This window comes from Taeniopygia guttata, chromosome 1 (genome assembly GCF_048771995.1).
Source record: "Taeniopygia guttata chromosome 1, bTaeGut7.mat, whole genome shotgun sequence".
In the NCBI taxonomy this organism is placed as follows: domain Eukaryota; kingdom Metazoa; phylum Chordata; class Aves; order Passeriformes; family Estrildidae; genus Taeniopygia; species Taeniopygia guttata.
Window position 1 is genome coordinate 22,381,394 of NC_133024.1, and position 20,967 is coordinate 22,402,360.

Here is a 20,967-nt window from a genome sequence, read left to right on the forward strand (position 1 = left end):
GTGATGACGGCCGGCGCGGGGCGGCCCGCGTTGCCCGCGTTCCCCGCCTTCTCCGCGTCCCTGTGCGGCGCCGCGGGGCGAGGATGAGGCTGAAGCTGCTGGGAGCGGGGCGGCTGGGCTCGCTGGCGGGGCTGGGCCGCGGCGGGGCGGGCGCGCTGGCGCTGCCCGGCTGCCTGCTGTACACGCGGGCCGGCGCGGCGCCGCACCTCACCCACGACACGCTGCGGGAGGTGCGCGGCGTGCCCGGCGTGGCGCACGTCGCCCTGCCCGCCCTGTGAGTACCGCGCCCGGCCGGGCCTCCTGCCCCGCCGAGCCCGCTGCGGGGGCGCGCTAGGAAACGGGGGGGAGGGAGCTAGAGGGCTGCGTGACTTTTAGCGTAATTAGGCCAAACCCATCGTGGTGACTTCACAGTCATCCTGAGGTGGGCAGCGGGGCGAGGGAGGTGATTCTGCCCTTTGCTCTAGTGACACCCCACCGAGAGTGCTGCATCCAGCTCTGGAGCCCGCAGCGTGGGAAGGATGTGCGCCTGTTGGACCAGGTCCTTTGGAGCACCACAAAGACGCTCAGAGGGCTGGAGCGTCATTCCTGTAACAACAGGCAGAGAGATTTGGGTGTGTTCAGCCTGCAGAAGAGAAGGCTCCAGGGCGACCTTTTGCCAGCCTTCTGATACCTAAAGGATACCTAGGATAGATGGGGACAGATTTTTTAACAAAGCCTGTTGTGGTAGGATAAGAAGTAATGAGTTTAAACTGTAAGAGGATATGTGTTGTAGTGAGGGTGGTGAAACACTGGACCAGGTTGCCCAGAGAGGTGGTAGGTACCCCATACCCAAAGAAGTTTAATATAAAACTGGAGCAGCAACTAACTCTCAAAACTAGTTAAGTTGCAACCGAAAGGAAAGATTAACCTGGTTAAAGCTTGTGCAGTTGTTGAATGATGTGAACACATTAGTGATGTTCCCAAAAAAGTCATAGTATAGCTTCATGCTCTTCATCAAGTCAGTGGTCCCTGGTCAGTGCAGGTGAAAGCTTTACTTTTTTGCCACAGAACTATGAGTGCCCCAGGTTGTGAGCTGTGATTCTAGAGCTCTGTTACTCTGGCATTTCTTTCCATCTGTCCCTGCTTCACTGTCTGACAGCTGGATGGCAAATACCACTCAGTGTCAGACAATGCATAAGTATGGAAAAAAAAGCCTTAGTTATGAAACCACCAATCTCTCTAGACAGTTGTCTGTTTAGTTAATGTGTTCCTATATCTGGATTGCAGGGCAGAAATTCATGACGTCCTGGAGGAGTATAAAGAGGGAGCTGCAAAATTTATGGGTAAAGTACTAGTATTTGCTTGTATATCTGAGAGATAATACAGGTGGATCCCACTAGAGCATGTTCAGGTAGTATAGTAGGGTTTATATGGGCTTTGCATATTTAGGGATTTTCTCACTCAAAGTGACACTAAGGAAGACTTGAAATTGTATGTTGTCACTAGGCCAAAAATCCTTCAGTCAGGCTTGACAGTCATGATGTATGTAATTTCTATAAATTACAGATAGTTCTTTGTGTGGAATCTAGTACATTTTGCAAGAAAAAAAAATGAGTTGCCTAAGCTTGATTTGTTTGTTTTAGTTTCTTAAAAAACACATAAAAATTTGGGACATGCATTTCATTACATATAAAAAAAAAATGATGGTTTGGCTTTCCAAAAGAAGTTTGCACCCACATTTCAATAAACCATACTGTTTGGAGCAATTTACTCCTTTAAGAAAAATTGAAAAATGTCTTTATCTGGAACTTCCTGGAGGCTTTGCCAGTTTCAGTGACTTTCTCTGAAGAGAAGGCTGTATGTCACAGAGGCATACTGTCTAGCTGTGTGACATTTGAGATCTCCAGTCCAGCAGGGATGATAAATTTCTCATTTGTGTAGTTGATACGTTCTCTCACTCTCCTTTTTTGTGAGGATGGTGAGCCACTCAAACAAGTTGCCCAAAGAAATTGTGAAGGTCCCATCTCTGGAAATGTCCAAGGCCAAGTTGGATAGGGCTTTGAGCAACATGGTCTAGTGGAAGGTGTCCCTGCCCCTGAGGCATGATCTCTGAGGTCCCTTCCAACCCAAACCATTCTATGATTCTACTTTGTCCTTCCTTAAAAGTTCTGGGCTTGGGACTGTTGCTAGTTTGGATTGTGTCAAGTGTCAGATGTCTCCAGTGTATCAGATATCAGTTGGTTAGTCAAGTGAGTCAGCTGTTGGGTCTGGAAAATTTTAATAGGTGGAGTATTAATCAAGAAGAAAGATAAATAAATCCTGAAGCAGCTATGCAGGCTGCAGAACCAAAGGGTGTTGTTTCATGGTTTGTCCTGCTGCTGCACTCTTCTCCAGGCAGTTAGTAAAGCTGGGGAGGAAGTCTGTCTTGTTTGGTGCTGAGAGATAGATGAACAATATTTTCTTTGTCAGAATGGATTTATTTGTTGGGGGACAATACCCTGTTCCCCTTTGCACATCTGCAGACCACATCTTTACCTTGGCTTTGCTTTGGTTCACGAAACTCTGCTCTGGATCTGTCTCTCTGTTTTCAGGTATGCCAGATGCTGTGCTCTACTGCTCCCTTCATGACCCAGTCACTCCCTGCCCCTCTGGCTACAACACTAACAAGGTACAGTAGCTGTAAAGACTTGAAAGGGTCCACCTACATTCCCAAAACAAATCTGCCAGTGCCCCCTTTATCTCTGTGGGTGCGCTCAGACAGCCACAAGCTTAGCAAAATAAATCTTGCACAAAGAGGATTGTCATTTACATGCTCATACCTCGAACTAAATAAAGCTGCACATGTTTTTACTTGGCAGCATGTTCCCTGCTGTTGTGGTTTAAATGGCAGTGAAAGAAAATACCTGTGTTTTGGCATATTTGCAGTACAAGCTTATGCCACTGATAAGCAGTAAATCTGACCCCCTGTGTGTGTATTTACATACAACCTGCTACAGGCCCACAAAGGGGAAGGACATCAGAATTTTTGCAGGAGGGTGGCTCAGCAATCCAGGGGTGCATAGTTGCAGACATTTGCCTGTTGCACCCTACAGGCACACGCTCTGCTGTGCAACCCACACACTGCCTGCTGCCTGACACAGCTTCATGCTGGAGCTCCTGGCACTTGCTCGGATACAGTCAGTCCCAAGGGATTTTTGGGTATGGCCACAATTGGTGGAAGGTCACTGAGTGAAGGAGGATAACTCCTGCCAGACAGCTATCAGTGTATATTCTTTGCTGCTGGGATCCAGGCTGAGTCCTGTCTCTCTGCAGGGAGGGAATTACCTGGAACTTGTCCCACTGTTGTGCAGCTTTGAGGTTAGAGCAGCAATCTAAACCTGGGTGTTTGATTCAGAGACTTTTGGGTTTTTAAAATAAGCTGGTGAAGATATCTGTCACCTTGTTGTAAGGCCTTCTGCAGCTGGATCTGTGCTGACAAATAATAAGGAAAGCTTTTTGAAAGCAATGGGACAGAAAGCTCTGTGCCAGAAAGCCTAGCACTGGCTGGATTTAAATAATCACAGGATAATGCTCAGCTCTCTAAGCTGAGTGGCTATTTTATTTATTAAAGCAGCTTTTTTCCTCTAGAGAACAGAATGAAGGTAACTAGATGTGATTACACTCTGCCCTTTAGCTCAGACAACTGTTGACTTTCCTCTGCCTGCCTTTACCAGCTGTTCCTTAATGCTTTCACAGTAGAGGCAGCAGGTACTGTCTGAACAACATGCTGCTGCAGAAAAACATACAGCTGCTGTGTTTCAGTTCTTCTGTAGATGCAAAATTTGGAACTCTTTTGGAGTTGCTCTTTTTTTTTTAGTTGGAAATCTGCAAAAAATTTTATCGCTTTGGAGACTTCTGGTTTTATTCAAATTTGGTGAAAATGGCTGATAAGGTCAGAAGTAATCAGGATGGATGGATGGATGGACAACAGGCTCGTGGTATACTTGTGCAATCCTTTTGGATCTTTGTGGAGATCAGACCAAAAAAAAGGCTTCTGTTCATATTTTTTGCATGTGCTGATGCAATTCAATTTGCAAATTAATATACATGAGAACTGCTCTGCTTAATCTGTCTGTCTGGCATAGGCTATGAGAATGTGTTTATACCCTCAGGCCCTAAAAAGTGCCCATAACACTCCAAGCTATTTGCTGTTTCTGATGGCTGAAAACCCTTTCTCATTTAAAAAAGCATGAACAGAATTGCAGATGAAAAGAGCTGACTTCTGAAGGGTTCAAGCCCTTTACTTAACCTACTTGAATACCCCTTTACAATTTTGGAGCAGAGTTTCAAAAGCCTAACAATAATACAACCAAAGCAATGGCCAGACTGCACTCACAGGTTGATTACAGATTCTGCAAAGTAGGCTAAAATGTGAACATTTTATGAATCTGAATGTGTAGTGAATTGAATGGTGACATCTGATAGCCTAGACTGGAGTTGTTCAGGTAAGATAACCTCTCTGTCCACATCTTTTTGTCTTTCTATAAATTCTTTTGAGGGTATCACAGAGTAACAATGGAAAATGGGATCCCATGTGTGCTGGCAGGATGGGAAGCATATGAAGAGACAGGGAAGATCATGTGTGAAATCCTAATGAGCACGTGCCATTCCTTACACTGGCTCGGTTTGGGTATTTCAGTGCCTTCTAGAGTTGCTGGATTTGGGACCTAAAATAACATGGGGTTCTAAGACTGAGTGTTTAACAAGCTTTTGTATTCTTCCCAGTCTGCATGGTTTATAAAAACACGTACATTCATATGTGCTGTGTGTGTTAAATGCTCAGAAGAGGAAGTAGTTTCTTGGGTTTGCATTTTGTACAGAAAACTAGCAGGTTGTATTTGCCATCACAGCCTTTGCTGCTTTTTATAAGCTTTTGCTTACTTGACAACAAGTTTGGTGGTAATTCAAGCTCTTTTTTTTTTTTTTTTTTCCCAATTTTGCCACTAATTTGTGTGATGAGAGGCTTGGATTTTTCAATATGGAGAAGTCAGTGTTGAGTGGGACGGTTTCACCAAACAGTATTGTAGAAATTCCAGTTCAGTTATATATCTCCTTTGTGCCAAGTGCAGCTGGATTGTCTGAGCCAGGCTCCAGGGAAACTTACCTAATGAGCTGACATTCCAGTAGCTGGTGTTTCACCAGACCAATTCCTTCTCTCTTTCACCCTTAAGATCTGCTGTCCTTTGCGACTGCTGTTCCTCCCTGTTCTTCCTGTACAGATGGTGTCCCTGTGGGGTAGCTCAGGGCGCATGGAGATTACAGCTTCCAAGTTCATGGACATCCAGCGGGCCATCCAGCCAGACTGGTTCCAGTGCATCTCTGATGGAGACACCATTTCTGGGGAAGCTGGCAGAAAAAGAGCCCAGAAGTCTGTGGATAGGTCACTATCTTTCTTGGATATATGCCTTCAGCTGCAAGAAGAATCACCGGTAAGGTCCCCAAGATACTGAGGCAATATCCCTGCAAGTGCTTCTTGGTCTGTACTGCATTCTGGACGAGCCCCAGAAAATTGTAGTAGGAAGTTGTGTCCCATGTATGTCAGAGAATGCCCAGCTTACAGTCCAGAGTGAGGAATAAGCAGTAGCACAGTGAGTTTTCCTTCCTTCCTTTAGTAAATTGTCTTCTGCACCAGGATCAGCCCTCATCTCTACTTGTTGAGGAGAACTACATTTTAGGATTTTTCTTTCTGCTTTTGGGTTATGATGCATTTCTTTCACTTACCTTATTAGATTTTATTATTATTAGATGCATTGGCAAAGTGGGATCTTCTTATTCAGATTGCGAAAACCCATATTTTCACTCTGAAGTCTCCTTGGTTCCAAGTGAGGGAGGATTTGATAGAATTAGTAAGTGCTATTCTTTATTTCTTCCAGCAGCTTTGAAACTCCCTTTTAGTGAAAGGGGACATACTGAGTCTGCACTACAAGGGAAAACAGGTGACAGGAGTTGGCGTTTGTATCTTCTGAAAGGGAATTCCCTGTGACATCTGGTGTCTGAGAGCCAGGATAATGGCACTTGCTTTGTATTTTGCCCTAATGTATCCATTGCTGAGACCCCATCCATACAAAGCCATGTGCAAAGATGGTGTGTGGTTATTGCCTTGTGTAGGGAGGTGGGAAGAGTGGCATCAAAACTCTCAGTGAGTTAGTGTCAAGGCAAGGAGCAGACTCTTGTCTCTACTAGTCCCATTTCTGACTTCACGGTGTTGTGTGGGGAATAGTCTTACATGAGATGACACTCTGTGGTTCTGGCAAGTTCCTGGGAATGTGGGGCTTTAGTAGAAGGCATCTGAAGTCTGGATTGTTAGATGTCTTTCATGTCTTTGGCAGAGCATGCTCTAACATTTGTAGCTTTCTCCTGGGACAGGAACTACAAGGAAGTGTAATGTTTGGGGCAATTGAAGGTGGAGATATCTTGGAAGAGAGGCTGAGATCAGCCAGAGAGACTGCCAAGCGGCCTGTGGGTGGCTTTCTGCTAGATGGCTTCCAGGGAAGTGCCATGGCCAAGGAGACCAAGTTGAAACTGATAGCTTCTGTCACAGCAGAGCTGCCAGAGGATAAACCAAGGTAAGTTGTGTGGGCAACATCCCAAGAAATCCATCTGTCCTATTATGAGGAGCATCTACAGGCTGCTGTACAGTTTCTCCGTAGGAAATAATCGCTGTATTGCACAGCTCTGTGTGTGCCAGGCTGCATAAATTTTACCATTGTCAGGCTGCAGTCTTCAACACTTGTTTAGTTTTTAGCTGCAACTGGCACCAGGTTTGCTCATACTGTGGGTTTGAGGAAGAGTTTTTAGGAAGAGTTACAAGTAGGATATATCAGGGTTACTTGCATTTGGAGGCCATGGTTTAGTTCAGCTTGAACAAAACCATTATTATCGAGGTATTTTGCAGGGACTTCTCAGTAAAAGTGTCATGTTTGCAGTTCTCTCTGGCCTGAGCTGGTGGATCGCAGAGAGGGTGCTGGCCTAACCAGCCAGTGCTTCCTACACAATCTTGGTGGCCAGCTGTGTCCTAGGACCTGAGGCACTGAGCCTGTGCACTACCCAGGGTGGTACAGGCTGGCCCAGAACAGTGGTGTTCTCGTCTTGGACAGTGTGGGGCTTATTGCATATCTGAGTTGTTAGCTGTGCCCATCAGGCCCATGCCAAGCATTGGACAGGAGTGGCAGCTTTTTGATCCTTATAACTGTCTAACAGTAACTAAAGACTTCTTGAAAATGTGTACTGATATTTGCTAGTGGTTCAGAAGTGTAGGGTTTTCTTTATTGGGCTGAGCTCACTGGATTGTTCTTACCCGAGCAACAGCTACAGAAATAATACGGTTGCTTTTTTCATAATTTCCTGAAGAGAATCATTTTATGAAGAGAATGACTGAGGCCCCATTATGTTCCTCCTTCCCTCTACTAGCAGAGCATTGCTCTGACCTAATGGTGTTTAAAAGGAAATTAAATGCAAGAGCACTGTGTCTGGTGTTGCAGCTTGTTCTTGCTTAGGGATGCCTGGGGTTTGAATTTTTCTGACAATTAGGAGGCTTGCTGTGTTGTTGCTATCCTGTCTGGTTGAGCTATTTGAAAGATCCCCTGGGAGCATTAGAGTCCAATCTGCTCAGCTAACCTCAGTGTCTACCAGTGCATCTGCCTCATCTATCAAAGTTTGCTTGTCTTGTTAAGACAAGTGTTTCTGACCTCTTGATAGGAAGAGAGCTGGTTAGCCCCAGGGACTCTTGAAGTGCCTCACATGAATTTCAGGCAGTCCTTGCTCCTGAATCACCCTTGCCATTCTTTCTGGAGAAGTTGTTTTTCAGCTCTGTTCTCCTCAGCATGAAATTCTCTAGGAAGACAAACACTTTTTGTGCTTCACTCAAGACGTGGCTGCTTTTTGTGTGATGGGAAAATGATCTTATGAGTGTACTCTTCATGAAGAATTCTTTCATGTACCTAAAGCGGCTTAAGTCTCTTGATAAAATTTGTGTTTCTTTCCAGTAGCATAGAAACCCTTGCAAGAACAAATGTTTGTCCTTACCTGTGCACATATGAGTTTCAGCAATGATTTGATCATATATGCAGAGCTACTGTTTTGACTTTTGCATTTCATTTTCTCCCTGTCATGGGAACCTGAAACATAAAACACTCATGCTGTAAACTTCTCCTATCCTTATTCTGTGCTCATCAGTTTAATTGGAGTACTTAGAAGAGTGACTAAAAATGGCAACTTGTGACTTCATTTATCAGCCCCTGTGTATTTTCCTAATTATCTCTTTACCTCATTGCCCTACATTAACTTCTACTGCTTTCAGCCTATGCACCTGCAGGAGAGCAGGCACTGCTCTACTCACTTACACTTCACCCACCCTGGGTGAAGCTGCCAACTAAATTTGGCTACCAGCAGGATCTCTATTACCACTGATGGCAATCCATCCAGGCTCTTCCTGGCTCTTAATACCATGTCTCAGGAGATGTTACAGCCCACGTTCTTGGGTAAATCATCTGAGCAGGTTGAGTGTAAAGAAAAGGGAAGACTAAAGCAAGGAGGTTTTCTCTTTCTAATGATGTTTTTCATTAGTGTGTTCTCCCTCAGGCAGTTTCCAAGTGCAATTGGATGTGTCTGTCACCTGAAGGACTTTTATCTTTGACCAGCAATCTACTGCTGTCTCTGTTGAGACTCTTTTTAAAAAGCTAACAAGCAAAAGGGTCCATGTTCTGGGAGTTGGTAGCAAAAGGGTCAATTCTGGTGTTACTGGGGGCACAAACATGAGTAAGGAAAATATCTGTTCTATGGCACAGATGTGATGAATCTAATGTTATTAATGTGTATGTGAAAGAAATCACATACAAATCACTTTAAACATAGTGAACAGAGTGGGGTTTTTCCACAGTAAATGAGGGATTATTGCTGCCTTCCAAAGGGAAAATAATGAAAAACCTGTTATGTACTGGATATGTTGGAGGTGGGGAAGCAGAAGCACATGGAATTCTGAATGATATCTGTTACCAGTTGCAGAGATAAGCCACATATGCGGCACATGGCCTGGAGGTCTTTTCCTTCAGGTGCCTGCTTGCTTCTGCTCAGAATATTGTAGATTTTTCTTCCTGTGTGTCTCCTACAGAATCATTCATGGTGTAGGCAAACCAGATGAGGTGCTTGAGTGCATTGAAAGGGGAGTGGACATTTTTGAGAGCTTCTTTCCCTTCCAAGTGACGGAGCGAGGCTGTGCCTTGGTTTTCAGTTACGACTGCCATCCAGCTCCTGAAGCAACAGGTAGGCTTCTTGATGTTTGTTACCATTTTTGAATTTATATTGTGGTAAGCATAATTCATAACTGGAAGGAATCTGTATCTGAGGGCTTTGTTCCTGAAATAAGTGCAGTGGCCACTGGAAAACGTGGGATTCCACTACCATGTGTTGCTTTTGAAGGCGAGGTGCTTTGGTGTGATATCTGTTGAGTAAAACTTGAGGACTCTGAATGTCTCATTAGCCAAAATACGATGATTAAATATTTCTTAAGCACCTTCTGAATAGAGTTTTAGTTTGACACCATTGGCAAATTTTCTGTTACCATTAGCAGTGAAGGCTGGACCTATTAAGTGTTCTCTAGAATTAAATTAATATGTGTCTGTTGTAGTAATAGATTTTTGAAGTTCTTTTTTCTAGCTGTCAGAAGTTTCCCATTTATTTGGGCAGTTTTCCTCTCTGTCTTTGCATTCATAGGTTTATATCAAAACCAAAATGCTCTGTTCATTACACTGTGAGATGGGAATGTGTGTCATCCATTAAAGCACCTATCAAATGTGTTTCAAGCAGCTGTTTTGTTTTGGCCTATTAAATGGTTTTAATACAGGGAAACATTTCACATTTTTTCTCTTGGGTAGAACCTAATGGCTTTTCATGCCTGGATAATTCAGAGCCAGCTGAATAGAATAGAACATCTTATTTCTTTGTGCTTGCTGCTATTTTTTAACCCTTTTCTTTGTTGTTTTGTTCTTTATCTTGTCTTACTTTATTCTTTAATTATAAGGCTCTGGGTAAAGTGGTTTTGTCGCGTGTCTGTTTTAAACATGGTAGGCATGGATTATGCAAACAGTAATATTGGTATTTCAAGATATATCTCCTTCTCCTTAAGAACAAACTTTAAAAATACAAACCTATAAAAGCATGGGATGGTTCTTTATTTTTCAAATAGATGCTGAAAAGGCAGATATGGAACCACCTCTTCTGAATTAGTGCTACCAGCCTCTTTTGATTCCAGGTTGTTTTTTTTTTTTTAAAAACAAGAGGCATCTAAGTCCCTGAGTGATCACAGCATGGAAAATAGAATGACTGAATGCAGATGAGTTGCCTGTCTACTCTAATAAAATCTCAATAAAATCCATTTGTTCAGGTGATTGCATTCTATTCAGCATGCAGTTCAGACAAAATACTTTTGACATTTTATAAAGAATTCAGCTCAGTAGAGCAGCAAAAAGTTATACTGTTGTTTCAGCTCTAACTTTTGATTAGTTGTAGTTGATTAATTTTCACTTGTCTCTTGCTGTTTTGATCATCTAAAAGTGTATTTGTGTAAACTAATCTACAGCAATTAAAGTAAAATATCTGCTTTCTAGAAAAAAGGAGGTAGAAACTTGTTGCAGGAGTTTTCAGCTGGCAAGAAAGTAGCAGAAATATCTACTCTAAGGTTGCTACCCTTGCTCTGCTCTAGCACTCTCTTCTAAGGCTGTTGTCTTTTTAATTTAATCAGTTTTACCACAAAATGGGATCCAGGACCTGGAGAAGAATGGTGCTCAAGAAGACCAGGAGGAAGTCTCCAAAGCTGACCCAGAAATGACACCATTTGAGATATCTCTGAAGGATAAAAAGTATGTGAGTTTTTGAGGAGGGTATCTGCAGCTGTATGAATAAATGTGATGCTTTAGTCCTCTGTATTTATTTGCAACTGGTCAGCAGCTGAGTGAGAGACTTCATAAAATATGAAGCTGTTGAAGAGAGTACTTCTGGACACCGAGTGGAGAGTGTTGGACAAGCATTCTAGCTTGTTTTCAGGCAACAGCCTATCTCTGAAAGTGCTGGGTTTTTGCCTGACCTAGAGCCAGGGTTTTTGTGATCATTTATTCAGCAAACATTCTGTGGTCATAATTATGTCTCAGCTGAAAGACCATAGGTTCACAGAGGTGGTCTGGGAATCACTTTGGTCTTCAACATCTAACTTGGGTCATCTTCAGATACTAGATTTTATTTAGACTGTGGAGACCCTCTACTCTCTGATTCTGTTTGGGCAGCTGCAGAGCAGGTCTGCTATTTCTGGACACTTCACAAAAACTTTGGCCATTGTTACCACTTTTCCTTCCTTCTCTTGGTCACAGCTACTTCCAGGCTGTCTGAGTAGACAGTTGTGTTGCTTTGCTCTCTCTGTGAAATGGTGCATCTCACAGTAGAGTGGAATACTGGTTTGTGAATAGTGGGATTAGTAAATCTGTGGTTTTGGTGGCTTTCTCCTTCATAAACTGTGTGATAACTGTCTTGCACCGCAGCTTTTCTGCCAGGGAGGCACAGATGAGGCCTCTCTCTGCTGTTAGCTGTGATGTAGTCAGAATTATTCTGACTTAAATGTTTGGCCTTTGGGCTCTGAAGTGAGTTCTGGCATGAGGAGGCTTGGGGTTTCAGCAGCCATGGTCCCACACCATGGCAGGGTGTGGGAGTTACATGATCTTTAAGGTTCCTTCCAACCCAAACCATCTCTGATCTCTGATGTCCTTTGTGCCAGTGGTGCTGGTCTGATTTGTCAGCAAATCTGGATTAAGGACCTCAGGACTTTAGGGCTTAGGTCCCTGCAATAGGCCAGGTGGTTACAGGGGAACTTTTTATTGCTTGGATGGCTCTTCTTAGCTCTGATGTTACCCAACATTGCTTCTTCCATAGGTACCACGATGATTTTGGTCCTTTGCTGGAAGGATGCAGCTGTTACTGCTGTCAGAGGCACACTCGTGCCTACGTCCATCACCTCCTGGTGACCAACGAGCTGCTGGCTGGTGTCCTGCTCATGATGCACAACTTCCAGCACTACTTTGGTTTCTTCAGCGCCGTTCGGGATGCCCTGAGGGACAGTAAACTGGACCAGCTCAAGGAGCTCATCTTCAGGCAGGCACTGCAAGGCCCGGCAAGCACGGCACTGAGACACTGAGCTCAGAGAGGCCAGGGGAACCTGCAGGCTGCATCCTCATCAGTGGGACTGCATCACCTGCACCTGTCAGGAGTAAAATGCCTTTAAAATGCTTTTTTGTCTTCCTGGAGGGACCTGAAGGAGGCGTTTGAAAGAGATCTCACTTCCTGGTGGGGGAAGGATGATCTTGTTCAAACGCCTCTTTTGGTTAATTGGCTTGGTGCATTCCTGGTGGATGGAAGAGCCTGGATTGTTCACCAGTGAGACCAGTATGGATAGGTTTGTTTTCAAATACTCACTGTTGGTTTCCCATGTACAAGGACAGAGTAATTGAACCTGTGATTGAGGATAAAGCAGGGCATATACTTAAAATTAATCCAGCTGCCTGGAGACTCAGCAGCTGCTTGGGACTCTTGTTTCATACTCAACAGTAATTATTTTTCTAGAAAAACCTAGTGGTGTCCTAGTCTCTCTCATCATGCATCTCCTTTGTGAGAAATTCCACCTCAGTCTAGCACACTGTCCTTGTAGACATTGCCAGCATCTATGTCCTTGTAGAGACCTGACTGGAAGTGCTGCTGTGTCCAGTGGCACCAGGGCCTATGTGTGTACTCCTCTCTCAGGCCACCTGCAGTGCAGAATGTTCTCTGGGCCTGACAGAAGTCTGCCACCTTGGCCTGGCCTTGAACACCCCTGCCTCAGGAGTCCCATTCAGTGACATTGGAGCCAGAGAGAAGGGAAAGTGTTTAATCCATGTCCTGCTGTAGGACTTTTTTTAAACTCTGTGCATTTTTTTTGGGTTTCACTCTCGTGTTAGCACATGGGTGACTATGTCTGTACCATTCTTTCCAGCCACCCTAGCCCTGGTCACAGAGCAGGCTACACAAATGTCACTGTGAGATGGAGCTGTGGAAGGGAAGTGTCATAGGAAAGGACTTTTAGAAAATGTTCTGGTGGGTCCTTGTTTTAAAATATGACTTAGTTATGTTACATTCCTCTTACTCAGTTGGTTTTTTTACTGCCCCTTATGTGGAATCATGGATTTAATAATTTTATATTACAAAGCAACAATAAAAGAAATGTATTATTTGTTACACTGGCTCCTCAATGTGTGACAGAAGTGGTGTACCAGAGAATTTGAACTCAAGAAGATACCTCCTGAAAACTTGACCTAGCAGCCTGATGGAGGGCATTATTTAGGAGTAGGATCCTACCATGAAGCAGGTTTCCAAGTTATTTGCTTCAAAAGAATGTCATAATAGACTTAGAACTGTGGAAGACAGCTGCCTGTCCCTCTCCTCATGAGAACTCTACTACCTTAATTAATCTTGAAAAAATACTACACTTAATGGCCTTAAAGCCATTAAGGATTTATTTGTAGTTTGTTCTTCACAATTTCTGCAATACTTTAAAATTTTAGTATCTCCCAATCAGACTGATTTTACCATAGAGTATAAGGGGTTTTTAGTTTACCTGTCTCTTTGGGCAACTACGCAAGGTTGTCATACACCTTTTTATCATTCCAGCCTTATTCACTCTGTTGCACTAACTACACTTCTGTTCCACAGGATCCTAAAGAAATGGTGCTCTACTGTTGTCTTCAGACAGATGGCAGAGAATGATTCAGCCACAGAAACGACATAAAATACAGAATTATTGTCCTCACTCCAAGTAGTACTTTGTGGTTCTTAAAATTGATGCAGCACTGGGAAATGTGGAGATGGTGTCCTGGGTATAGAGCATGAGGTAGAAGGTCTGCCTAACTTAAAGAGCAGGAATTCTAATGAAACAAAAATTATTTATGTTTCTTTCAAGAGGGATGCAGTGGTAGTGCATGGGACCTTGCAATGCTTGTTTCTGCACTGTCTGTTTCTACAATGTTGCAGTGCAAAATCTTTTGGGAGGAGACAGGTTTTGAGACTTCTCATTCACTGACACTCCTGTACCCAGATATTGAATCACCGAAATGCCTGAGTCAGCCCAGCCCTTGGGCACCACGATGGTTGTGTCCAGCAGGTCAGTCAGGGATGCTCTGGGATGACACACAGGACAAGGGGTACTGGTGTTTGTGTCCTCTTCACTATTTCCTTCATACTTCTTAGGATGATAACCTTACTGATAGTTTTGGAATTGCTGTCTTACACTTTTTGGGGACTACTTGTGAGCAGTCAGTCTCCCTGTCATGCCCCACCTCTGTGAATATTTGGATTTATTAATTTTTCTTTATCTCCCAGCTTGGATGTCATCAGGAGATAAATGTAGCTATACTGGGATCTTAGTGGCCTGCTAAGCTAAGTGCCAGTAACATGCTATTCTCAAAAGCTGTTCTCTACTTCTGACTTTCCAGTCCTTCCATACTGCTGTGTTATGTTTTTTTTCCAGTCCTACCCATTAGTCTTTCCTGTTACAGTTCTCTGCTTAGCTTTTATGTGTGTCCACCTGTGTACCATGGCTGCACAAAGTAAACCATTTTATACTGGGCAGAATTTGACCAGCTTCATCATTCAGTATCTAATAAATACAGTTACAAACATAACTAACCCTCAAACCATCTTAATGTGTTGTATTTATACAACTTCTCAACATGTTGGTTTCCTTAGTTCGCACTGTAAAAAATCAGCAACATTTTTCATGCTAACTTAGAAAGTTTTAAAATTTATTCCCAGGCAGAGATCTAATTTCTTTCAAAAACAGAATTCTTGCCCTAATATGGGGATGAAAACTCCATGAAGAAAGCTAAACTTTCCATGAAGAAGTGACAATTGAAATTAATAAGGAGTGGAAAAATGTCTGTGCTAAATTAACTTCACTAAGCACAGAAGACTGCAAAAACATCCTTGACTGCCGTCCATCCCCAAAGGGCAGAATATAAAAGAGCAGAGCAGAATACAAAAGAGATGGTGTGCTACAAAAACATTAGACCCTTGAATATCTTTTCCTTAGCAACTTTTTATGTAATCTTCCCCTTAATAAAGAAAAACCTTTCACACTGATGAGAATAACTGTCAGGGTCTCATGTTAAGGCTAGTGTCTTTCTGACCACTTCATCGGTATTCTGCTCAGTAACTTCCTCCTTCCAGAGCTATTTTAATGTTGTAGACTCTAGCAGTTTCAAAGGTATCCTTTGAAGTGTACCAAGGAAAAAAAATCAAATTGTCTTATTACAAAAAAGACTTCTCCTTTCCTTCAGGTTTGCAATTTCCCACCCCCCTCCTGCTGTTCATCCGCCCTATCGTCTAAATCACTAGGACACAATGTCCAAGACACACATAGTGTATATCCAGCCTTGTCTGACAGTTTCTAGGTCTGCTCCTCTGTGGCTCTGCAGGATCACAGGAGCTGCCCAAGACTGGAAATGTTCCAGCAGGGTATTCAATTTATTTCTACATCTATAAGGTCCAGTGGGTTTTCAGATCATGGGATTTTTATGCATAGAAAATTTAGCTCCAGGTATGTTTCAGAGGTGCTTTTAAGCATTGAGTAGCTTTTTTTTTCCTTCATCCCAAACCCTGTTGATTCACAACCTGAGGTGGTAGACAAAGGGCTCCAACAAAATGTTTAAACCGTTCTCTCAGTAATTTCAGAGCTGTTTCCTCTGTGATGTGGAAGGCATGCATGAAATAGATGATGGTGCAGGCCAGTTTAATGGTGTTATTTGTACTACTCTGGAGTGATCTACATAATTCACTCTTTTCTGGTAATGCAGCACTCCTTCGGACTATTAAAGATGTTCAAGCACGTTACCATCCTTTCTTATGTACATTCCACAATGAAAAGTCCATGACAGGACTTTTCAAACAAAAAGAGAATGAATTTAAATTCCTTCAAGAAGTTGGATCTAGACTGGCAAAGTTGGTGCTGCCGCAAAAATGATGCAGTAAAATGTTCTTGCTTCCCTGTTGATGTTGCCAATGTGAATGGCATCTGTCAGAGTACACAGTTTCCTCCCCGGGAGCATATTGACTTGGAAAAGCAACACCTTTCCTGCCTCACAATGAGGTGATGATGAACTGCTTGGTTAAGTCTCCATCTGTTGTCTGTGTGTTCAATTAAATTGGTCACGTGAAGGTGCAACACAGTGGGATGCTCTATCATGTTTCTGACACAACTCCTCCAGCTCCTGGCCTTGCTTACTGCCCATCATTACAAAATCTTGGGAGAAAGCCTGGTCTGTTCTCAGCTATTTGTGTGTCTGAACGTCTTGCAGAGCTCTTTGGGAAGCAGTTTTGGATGAGAAGGGGTTATGTGGTTAACCAGGATTATTTCAAGTTTCTGAAGCCTGAAAATCTAGGAATCTATTTAGTGAGGACCAAAGGTAAAGGAATTATAAATAAAGGCATTTGGATCTGCCAGACAGGTCAGGATTAACCAGCCTTCCGTCTTCCCTATGCTTCTGCTACTGTGTAAAGCATTTTCTGGCTCAAGGGAGCGGTCACTGCGAAAGGCAATGGCAGTGGTTCATGGCAGAGGCTCTGCAGGACAAGGTGTATCTTACTGCCTGTACACGCAGAGTTGATTGATTTGCAGGGTGCTGATCAAGAAAAGATCTAAAACCGATGGCTCTTATATTTAATGGCCCAGCACAGACTTTCACAAAGAAAGGAGAGTTCCAAGGTCCTTTGGCCAGAGTTCCTGGACCCATTCCTGTGCTCTATGTGTGACACCTGGTGCTCTTGAGCTGGCTGCCTTTCAGAGCTGGTGGATGTGTTGTAATATGTGACACGAAGGTGGCTTTGTAGCAATACTTTGTGCTCACTGCTCCCTCCTTCCACAGGAGAACATCTGGTTTGCCTTTTGATGAGGTAATCAGGGGAGGTATTGATGCATCTTGCAGGAAGTCAGCAGAGTCTAGGAATCTGTCTTGAGCTTTTTTTATACTGCCCTTCCTGGGCCAGAATGGAACCATCTACAAAGTAATGTCAACTTCGGTAGTGCTGTGTGCTGAAAACAGCTGAAGAAACCAGCCCTTAGGAAAGCCAGATGCTTTCCTCAGACAAAGCTGAGGGAACTGGGATGAGAGAACAGACTGGCAGGAAGCCGAAGCCTTTAAAGAGATGCAGCCTCTTCAAGAAAGGGAACAGGAGATAGATGGAGCGTCTGGGAGGAAGGAACATAGGCAAACAGGATGATTAGGATTTGGCAAGGCCAGCAAAAAAAAAAGAGTGGGAGCTGTGCAGTATGTCCATGGGTAGTACTGCCAACACGTAGTTGCAGAAGCCCTGGCACGTGCCTTTTTCCATCCCTTGTTTTGCACATATCTTGAGGAGGAAGAAGCGTTCTGTTGTGGATCAGGGAATTCAGCAATGGCTGCAAAAATGCAAAAGGCCACAGAGTAATGCTGGCAGCCTTCAGAGCTGAGGCTGATGGGGGTACTTTGTGCTGGACTCAGCTCTGGTACCTGGCTCCCCTGCTGCCCACAGCCAGTGCCATCACAAACATTCAAGGGAGTCCTGTAGCATCAACCATCCGCTCACGTCCCTTGACCTCACCCCCAAAGAGGGACAGAAGTGCTGCTGCCTCTCAGCTGAGGCATGGCAAGGTGAGCAGGACACCTGCACCACAGCCCTTCTGCCATGACATAGGATGGCAGAAAGAAATGTGATTCCCTCAGTATTTGTGCTTCTGTCTGGTGAAAAGTGGTCTTTATTTGGGCTGTTCGATTTGCCATGCTCACAGCTGTGCAGTAAAACTTATTAAAACTGACAAGAGTCCCTAGGGCAGGAACCCAGAAAGGTCTTCCCCACATCACCAAAGATACAACAAGCCTGATGCTTGTCTCACTGTGATGCTTAAATCATTATACTGAAATTAATTTTTAATTATGTTCGTTTTCTTCTTTGGCCCCAGGGGTTTCCTTTGCCTCACATTTCCAGAGGCATTCAGGGATAAGACCAGTGTCAGGCAGGAAGAAGTTCACTTCCAGAATCACGAAGGAAGCTCAGGAGAATTCCTGGCCTGGGCCTCAGAGAAAATGTGTCCCTGTTGTAGAAATGTGTGGTTGGCATCAGAGCTGGTGGGCTCCTGATCTGACATTTGAGATAGTAAAGAACCAAAGAAAGATGGCATGAGTGATGCCAGGAAGGCATAACAAAAAAGGTCACTGCTATGTTTTAAGATTGGCTATTTGGGAAGTAACAGAGAATAACTGGATCAGTGGCTTTATGAGATGGAAAGGCAGCATTGGTCTGGGATGCATCTTCCACATCCTGTTCAATGTCATTCACCAAGAGGTACATAGCAGCTGATACTGACTTTGAAGAAGTTCAGTTTTGAGTCACTCACACCTTTAAATTCCTATAGTCTTGTGAGCCTTCCTTTGCTCATGAGGCAGGTGGCAAAATACTGCCAGGAGATGACATTGTTATACTAATGTTAATTCATTATTACCATTAGATAAGGAAAAACTCATTTCAATGGCTCATTCAAAGGCTCATGCAGATTTGGGATACTTGCATTGGCCAGAGAAAGAACTGATGAGCCCATTCTTGTTAGATGAGACACCTCACAGCCAGGTGTGTTTGCAGACTGAAGGTTGTCAGGGTTTGTCACTTTGTGACCAAACCATCACACACTTAGCTGAAACTAATCAGATTGCTACCAGTGTCCTCTGGGTTGTCCACAATTCCTATTTGTAGTTCTCTAAATGTCACCATATCAGCAGCCTGCAGGCTGTTGATCCTTCCTTGAAATGCTGGCATTGATTAGACATTCTTCAGAAAACATCAGCAACAGCAATAAGCTGCAGCCAAGCTCTGTCTTCCAGGGAAGCTGCCATCCTGAGCAGGTCATGCTGGTCTCAGCTGGGAACAGAGAACCCCCTGTCACTCCAATCTCCCTCAGAGAGGCAGACTCCAGGTATACTTGCTCCTCTTCCCAAGGGGGAAGCTCCCCGTGCTTAGCCCCTCCGTGGGGTCCAGCTGAGCATCTGGCCAGGCCAGGCCAACCCCTAAGGGATCTAAGAAGGGTTACCTGAAAAAGTGAGATTTTTCTGCCAAAGCTTTGCTTTGTCCTTGTAGTCTGGCAAATGTGGATTTTAATATCTGCAGCTGGGACTGTTAAAACAACATGTCCAAAAGCTGCTGCAAGGTACCTGCAGAATATTCACTGAGCAGTGTCACCTGCAGAGCATTGGTCTTTGATGGCAGGTGAAACTCACCTCCTCCATAAATTCCTTGCCTTTCCAGGAATCAGCTGTCTTCTCATGGAAGATTGTTTTGTTTTATGGCCCATGGACTTTTGTCCTCTTCTGCTTAAAGATTCTTGCATGATCTGGTGCCTGTTATGCCTCTGACAAAGTAGAGTGTTTTATGGTTTCTTCTCTATTTGTATTTTACATTGCAACATAAGAGCTTTTGGGTTTAACTCTGGATGGCTTCAGTTCAGTGCCTGGTACCATTTAGGATTTTAGTAACTTGGGTTACTTTGTGGTTTAACGTGCAACATGTGGCACATCTGTCACAGATGGGGAGCCCCAGGTACACGTGGAATAGCAAACTGTGGGATATGTGGGCTCATCCATCTGGGTTCCTGCAGCTGAGCCACAGCCCATGGCTCTGTGAGCTGGGAGATGGTGGATGCAGGGGATAAATGGTGCTTTCAGTCCATTTCTCAGGCGTGCTGTAAATGTGTCTAGACAGGCAGTACTTGGATGGCTACCTTGTACCTTGTGGGAGGTGGGGCTGATCCGTGTTGCCAGCTCTCCTTCATCTCCAAAGGGTCTTAATTCTCCTCAGCTACGGTGGAGCTGCTTCCTGGCTGCTCTCTCAATTACAAATGTCTTCCAGCACAGGGGACCTGAGGTGTCCCATTGCAGCTGCCTGGTGGGGCTGGTGGAGGTGAGTACACCCTGCAGGGCCCCGTGCTGCACCTGCACACCTGCCCGGCCCTGCTGCCACAGCAACCTGTGCCTGCCTCTGAGCTCCCTTCCCCTCTCTGCAGGAGAGGTTTCTGCATTATCCAAAGGCTTTTCTAATGTGAGTATCAGCACATAAATGAATCCCCACAGAATGCAGAGCACAGCATCGCAGCTCACCTCTCCCAGCCAGTTGTGGAGGCAGGGAAAACAAAACAGCAAGGAGGAAAATGTAGAAAATTAAGGTTAGTAGGAGACATTGAGCAGTTGGAGAATGCATATTGCTCTGCTGTAAATAACGAGTGGGGGTGTGTGTTGGGGGGCCCTCAGCAATCTCTCTGGCTTGCTGGAGAGGATGGAGGGGCATCAACTGCTTGCACCTTTGATTGCTCTGTTCCTTGGCATTTTCTATGGGATCACCTATGTTCATATTGACAGACGAAAACTGGGCATGGTGCTCAAGCAGCACTAGAGGGAGGGGGAGACAGAGATTGTTTTGGTTCTGAGTTAAGTTTTTGTAACTGTGTGAGGGTTTTGTGATGTCCTTTTGTTTTGTTTTGTTTTGTTTTGTTTTGTTTTTTTTTCTCTCTAGTCAGTTCTGTGACCTGGTAGTTCAGATCTTAGTAAAGAAAGGACCATATGTTTGGATACAGAATTTTCCTCATCCCTTATAGCTGTGTGGACACCAAAATGCTGCTTAGTTTTCTGCCACACCTCCTGTTCTTACCTCTATCCTGAATCATCTTGGGGATCACTCCTTGAAGAACCAGTTCAAATTCAAGTAAGATCAAACTGACCCTTGAGTAGCTAGGCCAGACCTTGAAATGGACCTAGTCATCCTTTAAAAGATCTTTCTTTTCATTTCCTCCTTTATGACAATGGTTATATAAAGCAACTGGACTGGTGATCTCTGTTATGAAGCATCTTCACGAGAATTTCT

At 44.1% G+C, this 20,967-nt stretch overlaps 1 protein-coding gene across 1 annotated transcript; it reads left to right on the forward strand.

Moving 5' to 3' along the window:
- The first annotated feature begins 6 nt into the window (after window positions 1–6).
- QTRT2 (queuine tRNA-ribosyltransferase accessory subunit 2) lies at window positions 7–13,269 on the forward strand. Its single transcript, XM_002191773.6, has 8 exons — window positions 7–274; window positions 1,267–1,322; window positions 2,571–2,647; window positions 5,238–5,447; window positions 6,385–6,584; window positions 9,128–9,279; window positions 10,757–10,874; window positions 11,935–13,269. The coding sequence occupies exons 1-8, from the start codon at window positions 84–86 to the stop codon at window positions 12,194–12,196; spliced, it is 1,266 nt and encodes a 421-aa protein (XP_002191809.4). The 5' UTR covers window positions 7–83; the 3' UTR covers window positions 12,197–13,269.
- The last annotated feature ends 7,698 nt before the right edge of the window (window positions 13,270–20,967 follow it).